This window comes from Miscanthus floridulus, chromosome 12 (assembly GCF_019320115.1).
Source record: "Miscanthus floridulus cultivar M001 chromosome 12, ASM1932011v1, whole genome shotgun sequence".
In the NCBI taxonomy this organism is placed as follows: domain Eukaryota; kingdom Viridiplantae; phylum Streptophyta; class Magnoliopsida; order Poales; family Poaceae; genus Miscanthus; species Miscanthus floridulus.
This window is the reverse complement of record NC_089591.1, coordinates 55,919,705-55,938,762: the sequence shown is the minus strand read 5'-3', so window position 1 is coordinate 55,938,762 and position 19,058 is coordinate 55,919,705. Positions and strand designations below refer to the sequence as shown.

General features: G+C 45.0%; 1 protein-coding gene and 2 pseudogenes across 1 annotated transcript; all 3 read right to left on the bottom strand.

Annotated features, from left to right (window-relative positions):
• Positions 1-419: 419 nt before the first annotated feature.
• LOC136497059 (eukaryotic translation initiation factor-like) lies at positions 420-7,053 on the bottom strand (annotated as a pseudogene).
• Positions 7,054-7,889: 836 nt separating this feature from the next.
• On the bottom strand, positions 7,890-10,033 carry LOC136496699 (large ribosomal subunit protein uL23-like; annotated as a pseudogene).
• A 989-nt stretch (positions 10,034-11,022) lies between these two features.
• LOC136498666 (probable protein phosphatase 2C 42) lies at positions 11,023-16,366 on the bottom strand. The gene is made up of 11 exons (XM_066494547.1): positions 16,294-16,366; positions 14,177-14,306; positions 13,975-14,044; positions 13,752-13,857; positions 13,437-13,557; positions 13,226-13,348; positions 12,966-13,107; positions 12,779-12,855; positions 12,613-12,665; positions 11,926-11,980; positions 11,023-11,585 (listed from the first exon to the last, which is right to left on the bottom strand). The coding sequence occupies exons 2-11, from the start codon at positions 14,285-14,287 to the stop codon at positions 11,196-11,198; spliced, it is 1,248 nt and encodes a 415-aa protein (XP_066350644.1). The 5' UTR covers positions 14,288-14,306; positions 16,294-16,366; the 3' UTR covers positions 11,023-11,195.
• Positions 16,367-19,058: the final 2,692 nt, after the last annotated feature.

The window sequence follows — 19,058 nt, the reverse complement described above, 5'->3', positions numbered from 1 at the left end:
GACGGTAGGGAGAACCGAACCTGTGCCTTTCTTTGTGATGACCGTCACCAGTGTCGTTTCGAGTATTGACATGACCCACACACGCACGAACGCTCCAGTGACATACAACACAACAAATGCGCACACAAAGCGATTCGCTCCTCAGCTTTACACTGTGATTTGTGTTGGAATTGGATCTAGCGCTTGACGTGGAGGCAACGACGCGGTGCAACTGGACGCACGCTATCAATGTGGTGCCGCTGCCGTGCTGCCTTGTGCCTTAACTAAACTAGCGTGACAAACAATGGAAAATAGACATCACAAATCTTCAGTTAAACAGCATGGAAATCCAAAGCCCAAAGGAAGAACCACATGCATCACCACAACAACATCACGGCAGCAACAGGGTAAACCAGGACCTAGGAAGATCGAGTCATGACTCCTAAATAACACAATATATTGTAACCGATAAAACATTCCAAAACCATAGTACAATGTTGCAAAATGTGTAGTCACAGAAAAAGAACTAACAACATTTTTGGTGGACACAAAAACAACACGTTTAGCCTTGTTCATCTGGGGCTCCAGCAAATTAAGATGATCGCCCAAGAGCAAAATCCATGGCTTCTTTCTTTCCTTCCTGGTCGAAACAATAATAATCAACACTCATCTGATCTCGCAAAATTATACAGCTCAAAACTGGCTGTTCCTCACATCTTTGGTACTGAGTTCCTTGGACACCTAAACAATAGAGAACACACGACGCTAGCTTCCGCAAGATACAGCATCTGAAAAAGTTGATAGGCCAAAGCTGCTAGGATGATTATTTCAAAAGGCTATTGCAAGCGTCTATTACAGCAGCCTGTGAGCCTAAGATAGCCTGACCTGATGGGTTTGCTTCCAAAGTTTTCATTACAGCATTAAAAACTGCCTTGCGGTAGAATGTATTCTCCATTTTCTTTAGAATCTCCTCCACAGCTTCAAATCTCAAGGCACCCAACAAAGTCAGGCGAGCAATAATCTCACCAAATTGTGTTGGAGCTTTAGGAAGGTCAATGCCAATGTCATCCAGCAGAGCACTGTATAACAAGCAACCAGCTTCCAGGTCTTGAGTCTTGAAAATTTTCTTCGTGTACAGATGCTCGAGTAGCCTAACGAGAGGATCAACAAAATTGGTGCCTTTATCTAGAGTAAGATTGACAGCTTCTTTAACAATTTCTGGGTAGTAACCAGGACTCTGCAACTCCTCGATACATTGCTGTGCTTCATCTAAAATACGTATACCGAAATACTCCTCAAGAAGAGCTATTGTTTTCTTCTGAAGCTCAGCAGAGTTCCCCTTGGGAGCACTGGCTGGTTTCTCAGGAGCAGGGGCAACAGCTGGTGCTGCACTTAATGGTTTTGGTGATGGTGTGGTTTGAGCTGGTGCTGGCCCAGGAGTAAAGCCGAGAGGACGAGATGGTGGAACACCAGTTCCCAAAAGTGCACTCTTGCCGATTAGTGCTGCGCCACTGCCTTGAGGAAGAAGCCTCGTGTTAATAGATGATGCCTTTTGAACTGTTGATGGCTTATTAAGCAACGGCCCCTGGTTGCGAATCGAGTCACCTCATGGCATTGATCTAGAACAGGGAACTTCCCAGTTATCATTGTCCAACCCAGGCATTCCAGGCATCTTTCTTGAACCAGGCATTCCAGGCATCATGCCTCCAGTTCCTGGGCGATTCATTGGATACCCACCTCCAGGTGAAAGGGGTCCTCCTGGTGAGCTACGGCCATTCCTAATGACAGATGCTGCTCCAGGTCGTAATCCAAGATTCTTTTCTGCCTCGGAGTGAATTTCACTGATTGTCTTGGCCTTAATCTGAAAGTCACAAACAGCATAGATATCAGAACAATTTTACAAGGAACTGAAAGTGTGGCTATGTTCTGTGACCTATGTATGATATACGATACCAAGAATGTTCTAAGTGATGCATCAATATCACAGATTCATTGTATGCATCCAAAATCTAGAGTCAAGCATTAACTTCAGTAAAATTCATGCTGGCATATCAAAGTAACAGAATGATTCTAAGCATGCCATTCAGTCACATAGTACATGTGAGATCAAGGCATTAATGCCATTACAAATCCGAGGAATGTAAGGTAGTTAAATCATATATATACAGTAGAGTGATTTAATTACCTCCTCATGTCGAGGCACCCAGTTATTTGATCGGAGATCAATCACATCACGAACCATAAACCTCAATCGTGGTGAGAGCTGGGGATTCATTGTTAGCTCCTTCATCTGGATGAAGTAGGTATCATTAATCTGCCGAGACTTTGAGTTCTCATCAAGCTGTTTACCAATCGTATTGAAGAAATGACAGATAGCTTCGACATCTTCCTCTTCAGGGCATGGTTTCTTATCGGGCCCAGACCCCAATAGCTCCTGCATACAAAGAATGGATCAGAAGAGTTCTCACTGGATAATAGAGGTTTTGTTAGTTCCTGGTATGTACCATAACAATGTGATGAACTATCTTCTCAGGAACCCTTTTTTGCTTGAGTAGCTCACCAATTAGCCGAATATTTCCAAGTGTTCTAAGTTTGACCAACCGTTCTTTGTCCCTTCTCTCCATCTCTTGGTCAGGACCAGTTAATTTAGCAATCTCAGCTCTTAAGCTGCTAGCACCTTCAAAGGCTTCCTGACAATTGTTCAATAGCACACGCTTGAATGTGATCTCTTTGCCACCTGGCTCTTCAGGAGGGAATGTAGGGAGCTTTTCATTGAGATCAGAACAAAGTTGAGCATACATCGGACAGAAGGTGGGCTCAAAAACTGCCTTCTCAAATATGAGAGATATAACATCCTGATCAAAAGCAATAGGGAAGATGTCAGAAAACAAAAGGCTGTAAACAGATGGTGGTAAATAAAACAAACCTTCAAAATATCAGCAGTAGTAATTCCAGCTTCCATCAGTTGACCCTTGAGAAGATCGAATTTCTCTGGTGTAAGTTTGTTCAGTATACTGCATAATTAAAGAGCAATTAAACAAAAAATATGGAGAAACAAGGAACTGGGGAAGTTTTATTCTATAAATCTATAAATAAGACAAACAACACACTTAAATAACCGATTAAGAAGGCAAAATCATTATATTACCCTTTCACCGTTTTCAAGACTCTTTCTTTCTCTGAGAGATTGCCTCTTTGGGCTGACCAAGGCACTTCAGCCTTCTTAATCACATTAGAATGAGAGTAGACTATAATCACATTAGAAATACAGGCAGGCATCATATTCCAGAATTCATTTCCCTATGATCAAATTGGCTGGCCAGCTATAAGTACCTGTCATGTATCCTCATAAGAGAGGAATGTCTCCCAACCCTCATTTGCAGCATAGTCACGTCTGACAAGCTCTACTTCATCTGGCCTGATCTTGTGATGGATATCCTACATACAGATCCACAGCTAGTATAATAAAAGGACATCCATTATAGGCCAGTGAAAGTGGTTTTACTGTATTTCATATTTACCTGAATCCCTGCCTCACGGGTTCTGACATCTCGGCATTTTAAACCCAGATCTTCCATTCAAGCCAAAGCAAGCTCCCGAAGGTTACCTTTCTCGACACCAGAAGTGACAAGAGGCATAGGAATATCTCTCTGGACCCGATACACTCATGTCCATGGTGGTACCATAGACAGAATTCTTGCCACAATATCCACCAACAGCTCAGGTGGATAATTTCTATATCTGCAGCACAGCAAAAGTTACCGAGTTTACCCTGGATTTATAAGCCCTTGTCATAAGTACAGAAGTTCTTAACCACAAGAATACACACACAAGCAGCTCCAAGGCAATCTGACAAAGGATCATTACTAAGAGAATAAAATAGAATGCCCTAGCAAAGAGATTCACCATACAATGAAATGATTAACTAGTTACTTAAAACCAAAAGCGGGAAGCACTATGTATGTCTTAAGAAGGAGAGATATGATACGGATTCTGCCATTACTAATTGCAATATAGTAGGATAGACATTGTTCTGCATTTTGTCTTTGTATATATATTCATAGCTCAAACCTCTATGTAATAGTTTGGAAATTTGGATTTACCACCTGCTAATGCAGGACGAATTCCTATGATCATGCATTTGTATATATATTGATCCAATTCTGTTACAAACGAGTTTATGCAATTTTTCTTGATGCTAAAAACGAAGAAATTCTTGGTGCTTTCTGAAAATTAAAAGGTTAGCTGGCTTTCTTGCATTTGACACATACATTGTTACAGCATTTTCACTTTATGTCCTGTATTGGAGCTTTGTTTAACACAATTATTGCGATGTCAATGGCAAGAAGCAATTTAATGTATATGCAACCTTCCTGGGCATATGTCATTGCTAATACTTGCTTGTTGCTGCTGGTGCAATGTGGTGTGAGTGATATAGCCTAGATCAAGCTGCAATGCAGTTGGATATATTGATAGATATGTTTTGGGGGATTAATCATCTCTATACACAGCCACTCCGGATCTGATCAAAAGTACAAAAGAATTCTTAGTACCTGTAATTGATTTTTTTTCCTCAATCACAATGCAATTACTGCTCCATTTCAAGGGAACTTGCTTCCACTTGTGGGTTTTTAGGAAATGCAATGTGGTCAAGAAAATTTCTAATATGCACACTCACCTGGAGAGAATAAAGCACTAGCTTCTGTTGGGCTTTCCAGTCCTTGTGCATGGAATTCTCATGCACTTCACTAAGGATGCTTATCCATGATATGTTGAGACATGGACTCAAATTTACAATCCTTGGACTCAGTTTTTGCATGAATTGCTCCATTCTTGTATCTGTCCCAATCAACAAGATGGTACAACTTCAACCATGTCTGCTTTATAGGCAGTGAGGCACGAATTGTTCTTCCAGCTTTCTGTATACTGGTATAGTTCATGCCTACAATGTAGGCACAGAACTTTAGGACTTGGATGGTTTCATCAAAAGATACAAAAATTGGAATGTTATTTTGTTCCCCTGGTTATGTAATGAACAATACAAGTAACTGTATGCTACCTCTTTTGATTTCAGTTATATCTCTCTCTCGGATTTATCTCATTCCATGGCAACAATCCGTAAACAAATTTGAATTACCGTAGTCTTATTTTTGTTCCTGCTGCAACACATGGATATAAACCTAGTACTGGATATAATTGCTAGCTTATACATTGACGAACAATGCATGAACAATAGTGATAAATATTTTAAATTTTGGACACATAACAATACTCACCTTTTTTTTCGTCGTAATGTTCAATGAATTAGTGTTCGAACAGCTGCCATATATTACTGCCTCCGTACTAATCTTGAAAGGTTTGAGCTCTTGTGCCTTTAAATGCAGAAGACTAAAATAGACAATTTAATCAGATGGAAGCATATGGAAAACATCATTACCCCTTAAAACAGATGTTACAGAAAACTTAGTAGACATGGTAGTATAACTTAGCACACACGGAAGCAAAAGTACATGGAACAGCAAAGCCTAACTTATTGCATTCGAGAGATTTGGCGAGTTCAGATCATCTCATTCAAGGTCTGGGGTTTCCCTAAGCAAACTACTCTACTATGACATCTTTGACAGCACTGCATGCTTCACTCGCTTCGATTAGCTTCAACAAGTCATAATCGCATTCACAAAGAAATGGATCGCCCCCGTCGGCGAGTAGACCTAATTGATATGGCACATGCCACTCATCAAAGTGTGAGACGTCTTCGCCTTTTGAAAGAAGTAATTTGGCCTCTCTTCTTTTCTGAAGGTGAATGGCTGCTTCCTCTGGATCTTCAGGAACGTAAGTGTTCCAGTCGTGCACATACTCTGCATAACATTTGAATATTTTGAACCGGCGAGCCATCTCGGCATGGTCGCGTTGCTTCTTGAAAACCTTGCACCAGCGCTCATATAAGGCCCCATACAGCTTCATCCGACTCCATGTCCTTGTCTGTCGGAGTTTTAGCATGATCTATGACAGTTTTATGAGAATTAGTAGTGTCAAGAACGCACAGCGACTAGCATGCAATTTGGCTTCTCGCGCGAGCACAAATAATTTATGAGATGGATGGATTCGTAGCCCTCCCTATCTAACGAATACTGGACCCCTGCACCAGGAAGAGGGTGGGATCGGTTTACCTGGCAAGTGCGGGTAATCGGCGATGGAAGGGAAGGGGCCGGGAGGCCTCGTGGTCGTGGAGACATCGCCGCCGCGAGCAGGGCAGCTCTTGAGGGGACATAAGACCCCTGAGCCTAAGCTGGCGGCTGCGGCTACGCCGGCCGCACGCGCTGAACGGGATGCCATCGCAGCGGCGCGAGACGCGAGCGACGCTTTACAGACAGCCCGCAGGAGAGTCGCCATTGTCGACGTGGCGGCGAGAGATAAAGCGGGTGCTTTGGTTGCTGCAGATCTGAGGATAAGAAAAGGGACCGGAGCTCTCCTACTTTTTTTCTCCTAAAAACGTATAGTTTAGTAACTCCTAAAAAGATTTGAAGAGGTAAAAATAAAATCATCTCTAAGAATTTTTAATAAATAACATCTAAAAAATTAAATTTGAGGCCATATAAATTATGTTGCGGCTGTTTTTCTTCCACCGTGCTCTTCAGCCCCAGCAGCTCCTTCCACTGCAGATTCCCAGAACCTGACACACACCTGCATTGCTGGCTGGCTGCCACTGGAACACGTACGCAGGCCGCAGGTCGTGTACGGCGCAGGAAGAAGGTTTTCATCGTGTCTTCGTCTGTTCGTCGTCACTCGATCGACAGTTGAGGAGTGTTTAGATGGCACGTACGTGTTGACATCCGGGAGCAGCCGCCGCCACCGCAGGCCCAGCAGCAGCTCATGGCGCCGCCGCTGATGTCCTTCTCCAGCGACTTCGCGCTGGAGCCGCCGCCGCCGCCGAGGCCGCCGGGCCGCGCGGACGCGGACTTCGAGTTCTCGCCGGCGGGCAGCCGGCCCATGATGGACGCGGACCAGCTCTTCTCCAAGGACCGCATCCTGCGCACCAACAAGCGAACAGAACGAATATGTATCCTACGCAGTTTTATCAAAATCCGTCTACAATTAGGTAGGGATCTATTAGGTAGGGATCTAGGAGTGGGTTGGTGTAAAACGGTAGAGCCGACAGCCGAGGCTGGCCTAGCCCAGCGTATTTGGGCCCAAAGCTCAATGGCAATATTTCCCCCTTCTTTCAATAATAAACAGCATCGAAGTTGTCTCATCTCATCTGTAACTGGAAATACAATAAAAACTAAAACGGAATTTCATATAAACGTCAATTATTTGCAAAATAACATCCCTATCCAGACCTGATATCCGCCTTCACGGCCCAGGACCAACAAGTCCGGGAGCGTCGCGTAGTTCCTGGTCCTGGCTGTGCTAGTGTGACGCGCGAGAAGCGGTGAGAACGTGACCGTGTGGCTAGCGCTGACACTGCCTGTTTCAATTTGCACACGAAACTATACCTACTGTTGTCTCCACAATGTTTCAGCCAACCATTAGTCCATAAGGTGGGTCCTATATGAGATAATTTTTTTTTCTCTTTACAATCCTGTGCAAAACTAAGAAAGAGAGAGAGAGAAACGAGAAAAAGTAATATTTTTTATTCCTTGTAGTCCATAAGGATCCTTATGGGTACCTATGGATTACCCTAGGAACTAGTCTCACAATGTTCCAGCTTAGCAAATATTTTAATCGTATGGACTAACTTATGGCAAACATTGTGGTCATCGCAGGTTCCAACAACATATGCCATTATGCTCAAAACAGCTTTTTTGGTCGGAGGCTCAGATTCAAGACTCGAGCAAGGTTTAGTTGCAAAGACCAACCCAATATGACAAACAATATAACTGGTGACAAAAACAGATGGAATCCAAGTATAATGAAGTGCAGAGCTCAAACTAGCTCAACCGGTCACTTGGATGATATCAAATTCATAAGTCTGCATCAAGACATGGTAATGGAGCCACTGAGCCATAGCTACAAAAACTCTGGTTTCACATGGAACTAGGACACAGATGCCTAATACAGTAATTTAGATGATGCCGATTTTGTTGGCCACATCAAGAGCATCATAGTCGGGCGTCAGCTTCACGTAAGCCTTCTTCTTACCATCGGGCCTGCACAAAAACAACAAGAATATCTCAAAATGTTGCACAGCATAAACGAATATGCAGGAAAATTAAAACTGGAGCGAGTGCTAACCTGATCAGGGTGTTGACCTTCTTTGCCTGAATGTCATACATCTTCTTGACAGCAGCCTTGATCTTCTTCTTGTCTGCCTTGAGGTCAACAATGAAGACCAGTGTGTTGTTATCTTCAATCTTCTTCATCGCTGATTCTGTTGTGAGGGGGTACTTGAGGATTTGGTACTGATCAAGCTTGTTCCTTCCAGTAGTGCTGATTCTTGGGTACTTCGGGTCCCTAGCCTTCTTCAGGGTCTTGGGGCGGTGAAATGTAACGGACGTGCGGATCTTCTTGGTCTTCTTCTTGACAGATCCCGACTTCACAGCCTTGGCAACCTTCAAGGCCTGGGTCTTGGCATCACCCTTCTTGGCGGCAGCAGCTAATCAAACCACACAGTTAGATAAAATAGTCAGGTCATGCATACAGTACAGTAAGCCTATCAAATAGAAATAGAAAAGCTGCTAATTCTATACAGTACAGTCATGCATACAGGTTCATGAATTTCAGCATGGCGATTGTGCGCAAAAATAGAAAAGCTTTGTGCACAGACGCACAGTAATGATTCACATGTTCTGGACAAGGCATGAGTAAAATAAACAGGTAGTCGTTAAATCTGAGTGCTAAATGACCGAATACACACTAATACATACAATTCAGCAATGGCGACACACAAGCAAACAAAACAGGAAATGAATGACTCTCAGCTTATAGCAATTTCAAGGATGATACAGGGCATTTCTTGATAAAATATATGGCACCTACAGAAATATGCAATGTTAGGTGTGTACCTTTAGGAGCCATTTCAGCCTCTTGAAACTCTGTCCTGACCTGGAAACAGAGAAAGGAAGCAGAGAAAGAAAGACCATTATGTCAGATGGGTATAGAAGCAAAGGAGAAGACACAACCATGAAAAGTGTAGTGAACCATAGAAGGATTTTGTCATCTACATGAATTGCTACTGATTAGCAACAGTTCTCAGTTTAGCGTTCACCGAAAGCCCAGTTCTCAGTCTAGCATTAACTGAAAGTTAGCACCAAAAACAGAATCATAGAAACACCATTACTAAATCAACATCATGCCCAAATCAACCATGGCAAGAATATTAGAAACATAGACAGCATCACTACATATCATTACACCGATGGGATCAGCGTACTAAGCTCAAAGAGGCTGCTCACATAACCCTCTCACGATTAATAACAGCAAAAGCTACCTAAACGAGCAGATACACTAATGATGCGTTTGGATGGACGGACCGACCCATGAGGAATGATCCGAACCTAGCTCCCAACCTAGCCCCTTTGTTTGGTTTACATCATGGACTCAACCGGTGCGTCACGAAGCCAATCTTCTTGGTATTATCCGCAAGCGCATTTCGAAGGACCGGTTGGTTCCGCAAAAAACGTCGGACGACGCCATTCTCCGGGGCATGCACCCATGACGAATCAACTGATTCCGAATGCAATCATACTTCAATCCAAACAGGCTGTAAATCTACAAGGCGAAGAGACCTGGGCTCGCGAGCTACACCTCGCGAGACAACTCCCGCCGAAAGACCTCTCGATAACAAGTGCGTACAGAGCAGATCCGGGCTCTTCCACGAACCGACCGAGCCGGCTACCCAACAAACAAGTGCATCCGATTCGGAAGGCTAGGAGCACGACGGCCGGACCGGTGAGAGATGGGGCGGGAGGAGGGCGGCGGCGGCGGCGGTGGATAGCTTACCTTACCTCTCCTGGCGGCGGGCTGAGGCGGACGCGAAGCGATGACGGCTGGGAGGAAACCCTAGCCCCGGGGAAGAGGTTTTATAGAATGGACCCGAGTGATTCACTCCCATGGGATAGGTGGGCCTAGTGGGCTGAACGACGAATGCGCGCCGGATCGTGGTACCGTCTGCTGGATGGGCTGTATATGGACCGGCCCACTTACATTTGAAACGGGCGAACGGTCGCATCGGTTCGGTTGCGCGCCCGCGGGCACTTTGAGGATAGCAAGGGCGCGGCACGTCGTCCTCTGCCTTCTGGGGTTCAACGAGCGAGGACGGCGGTAAACGCAGCCTCACCTACCTGGAGATTGGAGACAGACAGCTCAGGTGGCCGGAGATCAGACCCGGCGAAGCGCAGATTTAGCATTGTGTACGAAAACCCACTGACCCAGCACAGCTATGAAGATGAAGTCATGAAGAGCGACAGCCCCATCGCTAGGTGCAGCGTCGGGGCGCGCGGTTCAGCTCACGCAGAACCCTGGTACAGTTCCACTTCCACCGCGCGAGCGACGGGAGGAGCTTCCCAGAGGCCAGAGCTCGACAGGCAAGCTTAGGGCGCACTAAATTGCAATATGAGTGACTGCGGGTTCAGCTTGACCTTAGAATCTCAATCCCTCAAGGTGACAAGGCCGGCGAATGCAATGGGCACAATTGTACAAACAGGGGTTTTCAGCATCGGATCCTACTTCTATACTTGCTGGCTTGATCTAGTGATCCTACAAACTCCATGGTAGTACCAGATCACAGTAATCTAGAGTGCCTAAGGTGCACTCGCAGTTCCAATCAAGCTTTCAAGAACAAAACTTGAAACAAATATGCAATAATAAGCACATTGTAAGGCATTGTAATCTGATGTAGGTGGAACATTCAATCTTAAGGCAAAGCAAATACATACGCAAGCTTAAATCCAGGCATGAAAGATCAAAGACACACAAAATGCATATAGAAGTTCTGATCGCAATATCCATTCAAAAAACAGTACTAGGACACTAAGCATCCTCCAGACCGTAGAAAACATGAATATTGCTGTGATAACCTAAACATATGGTTCACAGGCAAAAACTCCATCGTCAGTGCCTAGAACGACAGGCTACTCTCATAGGAAATCATCCTACGCAAAACGAAATCAAGTTCATCTTGTCCTGATAAAACGAATCCAAACTCTGTGGGGGATAAGATGCACCACATGAAAGAACCAGGGTAAGCAAGTTCATCTTTTCCTGACAAAACGAACTCAAAGCTCTGAACTCTTGGAGCTCTCGGGGCTTTTGGGGGGTGCGCCTGGGAAGCTGGGGGTGGACGGTGCGGAAGTACTGGTGGCCGCCCGGATTGCTGGGGGTGGGGGCACTCGGGCAGCAGCAGTTCGGTCCGCAGCAGCTCGTTCCGCAGCAGCTTGTTCCGCAGCAGCTCGTTCCGAAGCAGCTTGGGCGGCAGCAGCTTGTTCCGCAGCAGCTCGTTCCGCAGCAGCTTGGTTGATCGGCCGTGGCAGTGCGTTGCGGCCCCTAACTTGGCAAGAGCCTGGCGTCTTGAACCGAACCAGTACGACAGTCATGTTGTCCCACCCTCTAGGTTGTGCCAGGCAGTGTCCAAGGAGGGCCTCGCAGATGAACGCCAGCCCTACGTCCTGGACAACAACATTTGTTAGGGGGCAATAGTGACAAAAGATGAACAAGATGCAAACCATGTATACTATCTGAGTGTAGACTGTAAATGCCGATCAGTCAGGTGGTAGCCAACAAAAAAAGGCAAGCAGTCAAGCACACAACTTTCCATGCAGATAAAAATTCTTTAATAAATTTTGACTACTACACAGATGGGATAATATTTTGCATGTGTTGTATATTTCTCAATGAATAAGCGTATCGTGCATCCAAACCTTTTTAAAGGGTCTAATAGCAAAAATCTTCCCGTACAGTGCATCATTTTCAAACGAGCAGATATGCTCAAGGGGGAAGAATACTCACAGCATTTAAGTATATCCTTATAAAATCAACTGCTTGCTGGCTTGTTAAGCAATCCCTACAAAAAAGGACATGGAAGAGCTGTGTGAATTTTAGGGCAGACAACATAAAAATCATTTACATCAGCGAGTACTACTCAGGTTGTCCAGAATCCTTGTCACAACATCACCATTATGTTTCATTAAGTACTGATGTTATCCAGAGTTCCAGACCTTTGGTAAAATTCGTGTTCTTAAAAGTTCTTCCAAAATAAACCAAACAAATCTCATGATAATTTTCAGCAGATTAACTTGCACAATTATCTGAACACTAGACACTATAAACATAAGCAAACAGAGGATTGGCAGATATTATTGCACCATCCTGTAACTCTGACCCTTCTGGGCCCATCACATCAAACTCAGGAAAGAACTTATTATATCCAGAAATTCAAGAAACCATACAAAATAGCATTGGTGGTGCAGTGGCCCAGTCCAAAGCAAATAAAACTTAACTGAACCAAAACCTACAAACCCCACCCCTTGTGGACAATTTGAACACTAATATAAAGAACTTGGAAGAGACAAATGTGTGGAAGATAACTATCATTTTAACTTGATGTATTTTTCATGGAATCGAGGACATCTCGAAGCAAACAAAATAAAACAGGACGTAAAACAGTGCACCAGTGTCTTTTAGCTGAAAACTTACCAGATTCCATCACATGCTATGATAAGAAACTGGTCATCTTGAGTTATCTCTTCCTAACAAATAAGGAGCAATTTTCCATCAGACAGTACCCAGATGGATAAAATCACATTTTGGTTACAGAATATAGTAATACTTTTTTTGAAAAACAGAATATAGTAATACTTACAGTGCGAACTTCAGGAAAGGCAGTAATTGCTTGTTGTTCGGGACCTAAATTATTGTTATCCTTGTACAGCAGGTCACCTGAAATGCAAGGAAGTAAAACACTTTTTTTTTTGCAAAGAAGTAAAACACTGATAACACAATCAATTGTAGAATCCCACAATGGACTAAAAAGTCAGGCAGAACTGTACCAAGTGATCTTGAAATCGCAATTCCATCATCAATACGATGCACATTTCCTCTCTCACTAAAAATTACCTCATGTCCTGCAGTTTCTATTCTTTGTCTTTCGGCTGGAAGGTTTGGTTTAAAGTCGTTGGATAGATCAATCGCCTTTGCGTATAATGGAAATAACAGAGTATTAGGCACCATTAGAATACATTTAGTGGTACAAAATATCAGGCTGATTTGGTATCAGACATATGCTTGACAAAAGAATGAGTCAACAGACCAGATTATTCCTTGAGAGTACACAGCGAGAATCACCAGCATTTCCCACAATGATTTGGTTGCCTCTAATGAGAACCACACACGCGGTACATCCATCATTTTCTGGCCCCGGATAGGCAGGCTTCTGGAAAATTATTGAGGATGAAGTGAAATGTTACAACTTACAAGCTTTCATATGCTAGATTTTATAAATAAAATAGTTGAGTAAGAACCTGACAGAAGGGTAGAAATAGACTCGTGCGCATAGCCTTTCTATATGCTTTCCAATTGTCATTACCACCATACCCAGATAATTCCCTCCCTGCGCTCCTGTCTTTCATCATCTCATCCATCCTGCAGCAGCAAAGTAGGAGCAATGATTACATATTTCTTATTTGCACGTGCAGCAAAAGTTCAACTATCAACTATGAACAAAGAATGTGGCAATATTGGTCCTTTGTCATCCACTATAGTAATGGAGGGAAATAACTTATGCCATCTAAAAATATATAATGCATGAATTCAGTGAGCTACAAAAGGTTGAAAACCTTAAGAACGTTCTCTCAATTGCAATTTGGAGATTATCACGAAATCTTTCATGTCTGCGAAGCTCAATGTGTAAGTGTCTCGCACAATACTTTGAAACAGCAGGTCCTGAAACAGAATTTCCAATAAATCAAATATCATGGTAAAACGAGTCAACAGTACTCATGAATCCATAGTAAGAATGTAATGGGCACAAGTAGCTAAACATCTGGGTGAAGATCAGACCTCCATGGCCATCATAAACACCAAAGAATGATGTGCCAGTTGCAGCATCAAGATTTAAGACAATTGCATGCTGCAGAGAAAGAAGGTTAACATGAGCCTTCAATTGTTTAGCAGCAACTTATAGCAACTAGCAAGTCAATCATGTGTATTTCATATAACTATGCACCCAATGATTCTACACAAAGGCTGGTAGGTTACTCACAGCATCCTCCATATTTTCACGGTGTCCTTGCATAGCTGACACGGCGTAATCAAGTCTTTCATTCTCACCCTCCTCAGTAGTCTTTAGTGTCACAGGTACAGCAAGTGCCATAGCGGAGCTTGATATCCTGCTGCATACTAGTGTGAGTACAATATCCTAAAAATTCATAACCAGGAAAATTTTTGGAAATGAACAAACTAACATCAGTTTTTTTTTTCTCCAGCACACAGGAGAGCTGCTTATCTTTGTATTAAGATGGACTAACATCAGGTTTATGATCACAGAAGTGCCAGAAAGCATTGATGAAATACAAATAGAAAGATTCATTAGCACTGGCATTGTCCTATGCAAATTAGGATCTCATTTCAGAAAGAAAACATAGATAGGCATACACCATTGCTTGGAAAGCTCAATGCAGAACTCGCTTTATCTTGACCATTTCTATGGTAAGGAACCAACAGAGACAATTTTGGATGGCATGCAGGATTTTACCGAGGTTTGGAAACAGGGCCCTTGGGTGCATTACAGGACAATTGTATAATATGGAAGAAGTAGCAGTTTTCAAGGATGCATTAACAAAGTTCTGAAAACCTAAGATCTATTTCAAAAACTAACCCTAAAGTGAACTAAGATTTTGTGATAACACACAGCTTCATTTCAAAATCAGAATAGCAATTTCAGCTTGTATGAATTTTGAGGACCATTACTTCAACATGCCAAATAACAAACTAATCGTATAGGCACTCTATCTAGATGAAGTGAAAACAAGCAACAGTCATGATTCAGTGATGCTTTAGCATTACAAACTTTTCTGACAGGAAGGAACTACATAGCGATATGCCACTACATAACATCCTTGACAAGAAATTAGACAAGAAAACACACTCAATTTTGCAAGCTTAACTTACATGGTTAGTAAAAAGCAAGGGGGAGAAAATAAAAGGGCATGCAGTTTGCAGCGCATGATGGCACGACAACAACGATTAGAAATTGTTCAGCAGAGGAAAATCGAGATGGAGATCCAACAAAGGGAACAATGAAGGAAACAGGAAAAGGAACAGGCAGAGACCAATCCCTGTCGCACGCCCAGTAGTGTCGAGAAGATCAACAGAAAACGGGGTAAGAAAAAAGGTGGTCCAAATCCACACGTTTCTAAAACCCTAAAACCACATTCAAAAACAGCGATCTCTCAAACATGCCGAGCATAGCAGATACCAAAACAACAACAAAAAAAGATAGACAGATCACGAGCAGATTTATCCTCGAGTTCTGACGCACATAAGCAGTAGCACGAACGACAAGAGGAGTTAAACGATACACGGTTGATGAAAGGACGGCAGAATTTTCGAGAGGAAAGGTGAATCGAGTTCACCATGGAGTCGCGGTGCTCATTAGCCGCCTCCCCTCCGAATAAACCAATACGAAAAGCAACATTAAAAACGAATACGGAACGCAACAACAACAAGCGCGAAGTCCGAACTGAGGGCACAACCGCGCAAAAAGTTTCGGAGATCCAGGGTCTCGCGAAGAAGGATGGAACTCCAAACGAGAGTGCTCACCAGCACCGCACAATTCTAAGCACACAAAAGCAAAGGGTAGCCGTCAAGAGATCGACGGTGAGACGAACCAGAAGAACCAGTATGCCCGATCGAGTTCGAAGGAGGGAGGCGATCGGAGATCACCATGGAACCATCGGTGCCCCGGCGGCCCCCTCAACCTCCTTCACCACCACAAAAACCACCACGACACAGTAAAACCCCAGCAACGGCAACAACACCACCACCAACAGCACCAAAACACGGAGGAACAAGCCACAACAAGACCAAATCCGCGGGTCAAAATCTCGCAGGGTTTCGCAAATCCAAAAGCACCAACACATCTCGAGCATGGAATCCGGTCGACGACAAGGAAAAACAGCAGCAACATTCAAATAAAACACGACCACGAACATGCACGGGAGCGAGACGAAATCGCAGCGCTGAGCGCAGAAGGAAACGAGATCTTACGGGCTTCAGAACGAAGTAGCAGGAGGACGGGGTTTTGGGGGATGAAGCAGAGTTGAACAGAAACAAAGCGTGGAGAAGAGAGAAAGGGGAGGGAGCAGAGATCGATCTCACCTTCCCGGGCGGTCCTCGCAGGAGAGAGAGAGAGCGAGGCAAAGGGAGAGAGACTGGGGGAGAGAGAGAGAGAGGAGAGAATGCGGCCGTCCCATGCAAGGGAGGCGGGCACTTGCACTTATACCCAGCCCCACCCCACTCCCACGCCTCCGGTCGGTTGCTTCGCTCGGGTTGGGTGCCCACGCGCCGATGGATCGGCTCCACCGGCTCGGCTTTGGCTTCGGCTTCGGCACGCGTCACGCCCAGACAAGTCCACGCCGCGAGCCCGGTGAACCGCCTTTGTCTTGACCTGCCGAATCAGGAAGGCGGTTAAATGGTTAATCCAGATTCCACCGTCATCCGTGAGTAAAGAAAATGCGGTTCGGCAATTAATCATGTTTGTTAATAATAAATACGTAATAGGATAAAGTGGATTAAGCCATTAAGGCGATGTGAATCTCAAATTTCGAACGAAACACGATGCCGTATCACACTGATGTCACGATGTCACGCTTCTTTCTTCAAGGGCATTTCTCTATCCTGTTTGTTACAGCGGCCTGGCCCGCCTACTTTTTGACCGCGACAGCTGTATGCCTTCCCTTCTCCTCCCCTTCCACGTCTATCCGCTTTTAATTTATTTTCCGATAAAATCTTATAGAACCATGGGGCAAAAATATCTCGAGACAGACCAGCAAGGTTTCAAGTTTAAAATGCACGTTTCAGATCTAAATAAATTGAAAGCATCAAATTATGTGGACAAACTTTAGTTATTCTAACAATTGAGAACGGTGCTTATATGTAATATAAATATATAGGCTTAATTGTAGAAAAATCAGAGTTACATAAATATACATATAGGCTTAGTTGTAGCGAAATCAGAGTGTGACTTAGTGATTGGCAGAGACAACAATTGTAAGCGGAAGTGAGCATGAGGAAAGGTTCGAGACGCTCAACGATGACTGGGGATCCAAATAGAACAGCTAGCATGATAAGCGTGAGAAATACGAATTCGAATAACCTCGAAGTGATCGAGGATTGGTGTAAGAATAGCACCTGGTGTGGTCCCACGATTCAGCACGTGGTGCGCCGATGCGAGCAAGAACGAGACGCAGCCAGAGCTGCGGAGGCACACACGGGCGCCAAAGCTGACGGCTTGGCATTGGCACTCGTCGCGTCGAGCGGCTAGTGCGCGCACGGGGGCGCCCGCCCACCGCTCGCGGCGGCGCCAGCACGACGGCTGCACACGAGTCGAGCGAGCAATGTTGCACCTTCACGGGTCGTCGCAGCGCCGGCGGCCAGGTAGCGGCAGCTTCTGCGGGGTCAAGGCCCCCCCGGCAACACTCGCTAGACGGAGGACCCGCCGCGGCCCGTGGCTGACCAACCCTCGCGACATGGCGGGCCACAGACAGCAGCCGCGGCGTGGACACCGGAGCCCAGCCAGCCCGCGTCGCGGCGCAGCAGAGCCCTCGTGGTGCGCCGGCCGGCACTCCGCGAAATGCTCCCCCGGGCGGCACCGCGTCGTCATCGCATCATCGGTCGCGGAACGGCGGGAGGACTAGCCCTAGCCTCAAGGCGCTGCGCCGTTGCCGCATCGCGAAAGGAGAACGAGAGGGGATGCGACAAGGGGAGGCGGCGCGGGGGCAGAGAAGAGGGCGGAGGCGGCGAGGTGGGGGTGACCGGGTGGGAGTGGGTGCTCCCCTGCAGTGGCCTCGGGCTGCGTGAGGCCTCTTGTGCTTTCAGTTCAGAGTCTCCAACGGTGGGGCTCCCCGAGCGTATCAGCCTCGGCATCTGCAGTTCCCCACATGTCGGCCGCACTCCGCAGACCAGTAGTAACCTTGAAACGGGATCAGCAGCAGACTGCAATCGGCAGTTTTACAGGACACGCGTACCCCGCAAGGAGCGTCTCTGCGCCGAGAGAGCGAACAAAGGCGCTGGTACGGCTTATTTGGAAGCGCTTTTAAGAGTAAAAGTCACGGTTCAAATAAGTTGGTGTGATGTTGATGTAGCTTCTGCTTTTTAAGTATAAATGGGAGCTGTGCGAATAAACGTGGTCAGAATAAGCTGCTAAAAACGTAGCATTTGGCTATTGATTTCAGTTTATTTTGGCCATAAGCAGCTTATAAGCTATACCAAATAGGCAAACTCCCAGCAGACACTGCACACGAAGGCAAAGAGACATCTGGACTCTGGAGGACCTTCCTTCAGGTTATAAGACGGTCTCCAACGGGAGATTTATTGCAGAATCCAAACTCAAAATAGGTCTCTAACATAATACCTATAGCCTCCAGCAGATTGTATATATGGAAGACCTATTTTGGGTGTCAGGAGATGCATAACTCAAATCTGATAATCCTTTCTCCTGAAGACCCATTTGTAGAAAGGGTTGTCTTTTGGGAGAAGACCAAAAATAGGTATTGAACTATTTGCCTATAACGCTACCCAAAGGATAAATGGGTCTTGTATTTTGGGTTAGGGTTGTCAGAGACGGTCTAATAGCTGCTTGTTCAATCTGGAAAAATAATGAAAATTTACACATGTTATTATGGGTCATATTATTGTAGCATGACCTTGAAGAAACATCAGGAACACAGATATGCCATACAGGAAACTTTCAGCCAACCTGAGTATATTCACTAGCAGCTCAATCCGACCCAAGCCAGAGTGACAGATTGTACTCCAGGCAGAAGGAAGCACCAGACCCAAGCCATAGGGCGCGTTTGCTGGTCTGGATGGTCCAGACCAGCCGGCTGACTCCCCTCACAAAACACTGTTCATCAACCAGCCGC

What these genes read in the sequence shown, in the direction of transcription:
- LOC136498666 (XM_066494547.1), bottom strand. Translation starts at nt 14,287, where the DNA reads ATGGCACTTGCTGTACCTGTGACACTAAAGACTACTGAGGAGGGTGAG. An exon ending in TGTTTATGATGGCCATGGAG is followed by an intron (nt 13,858 to 13,974) that starts GTCTGATCTTCA and finishes ATTCTGTTTCAG; the next exon opens with GACCTGCTGTTTCAAAGTAT. An exon ending in TACTCTCAAGGAATAATCTG is followed by an intron (nt 13,108 to 13,225) that starts GTCTGTTGACTC and finishes TTATACGCAAAG; the next exon opens with GCGATTGATCTATCCAACGA.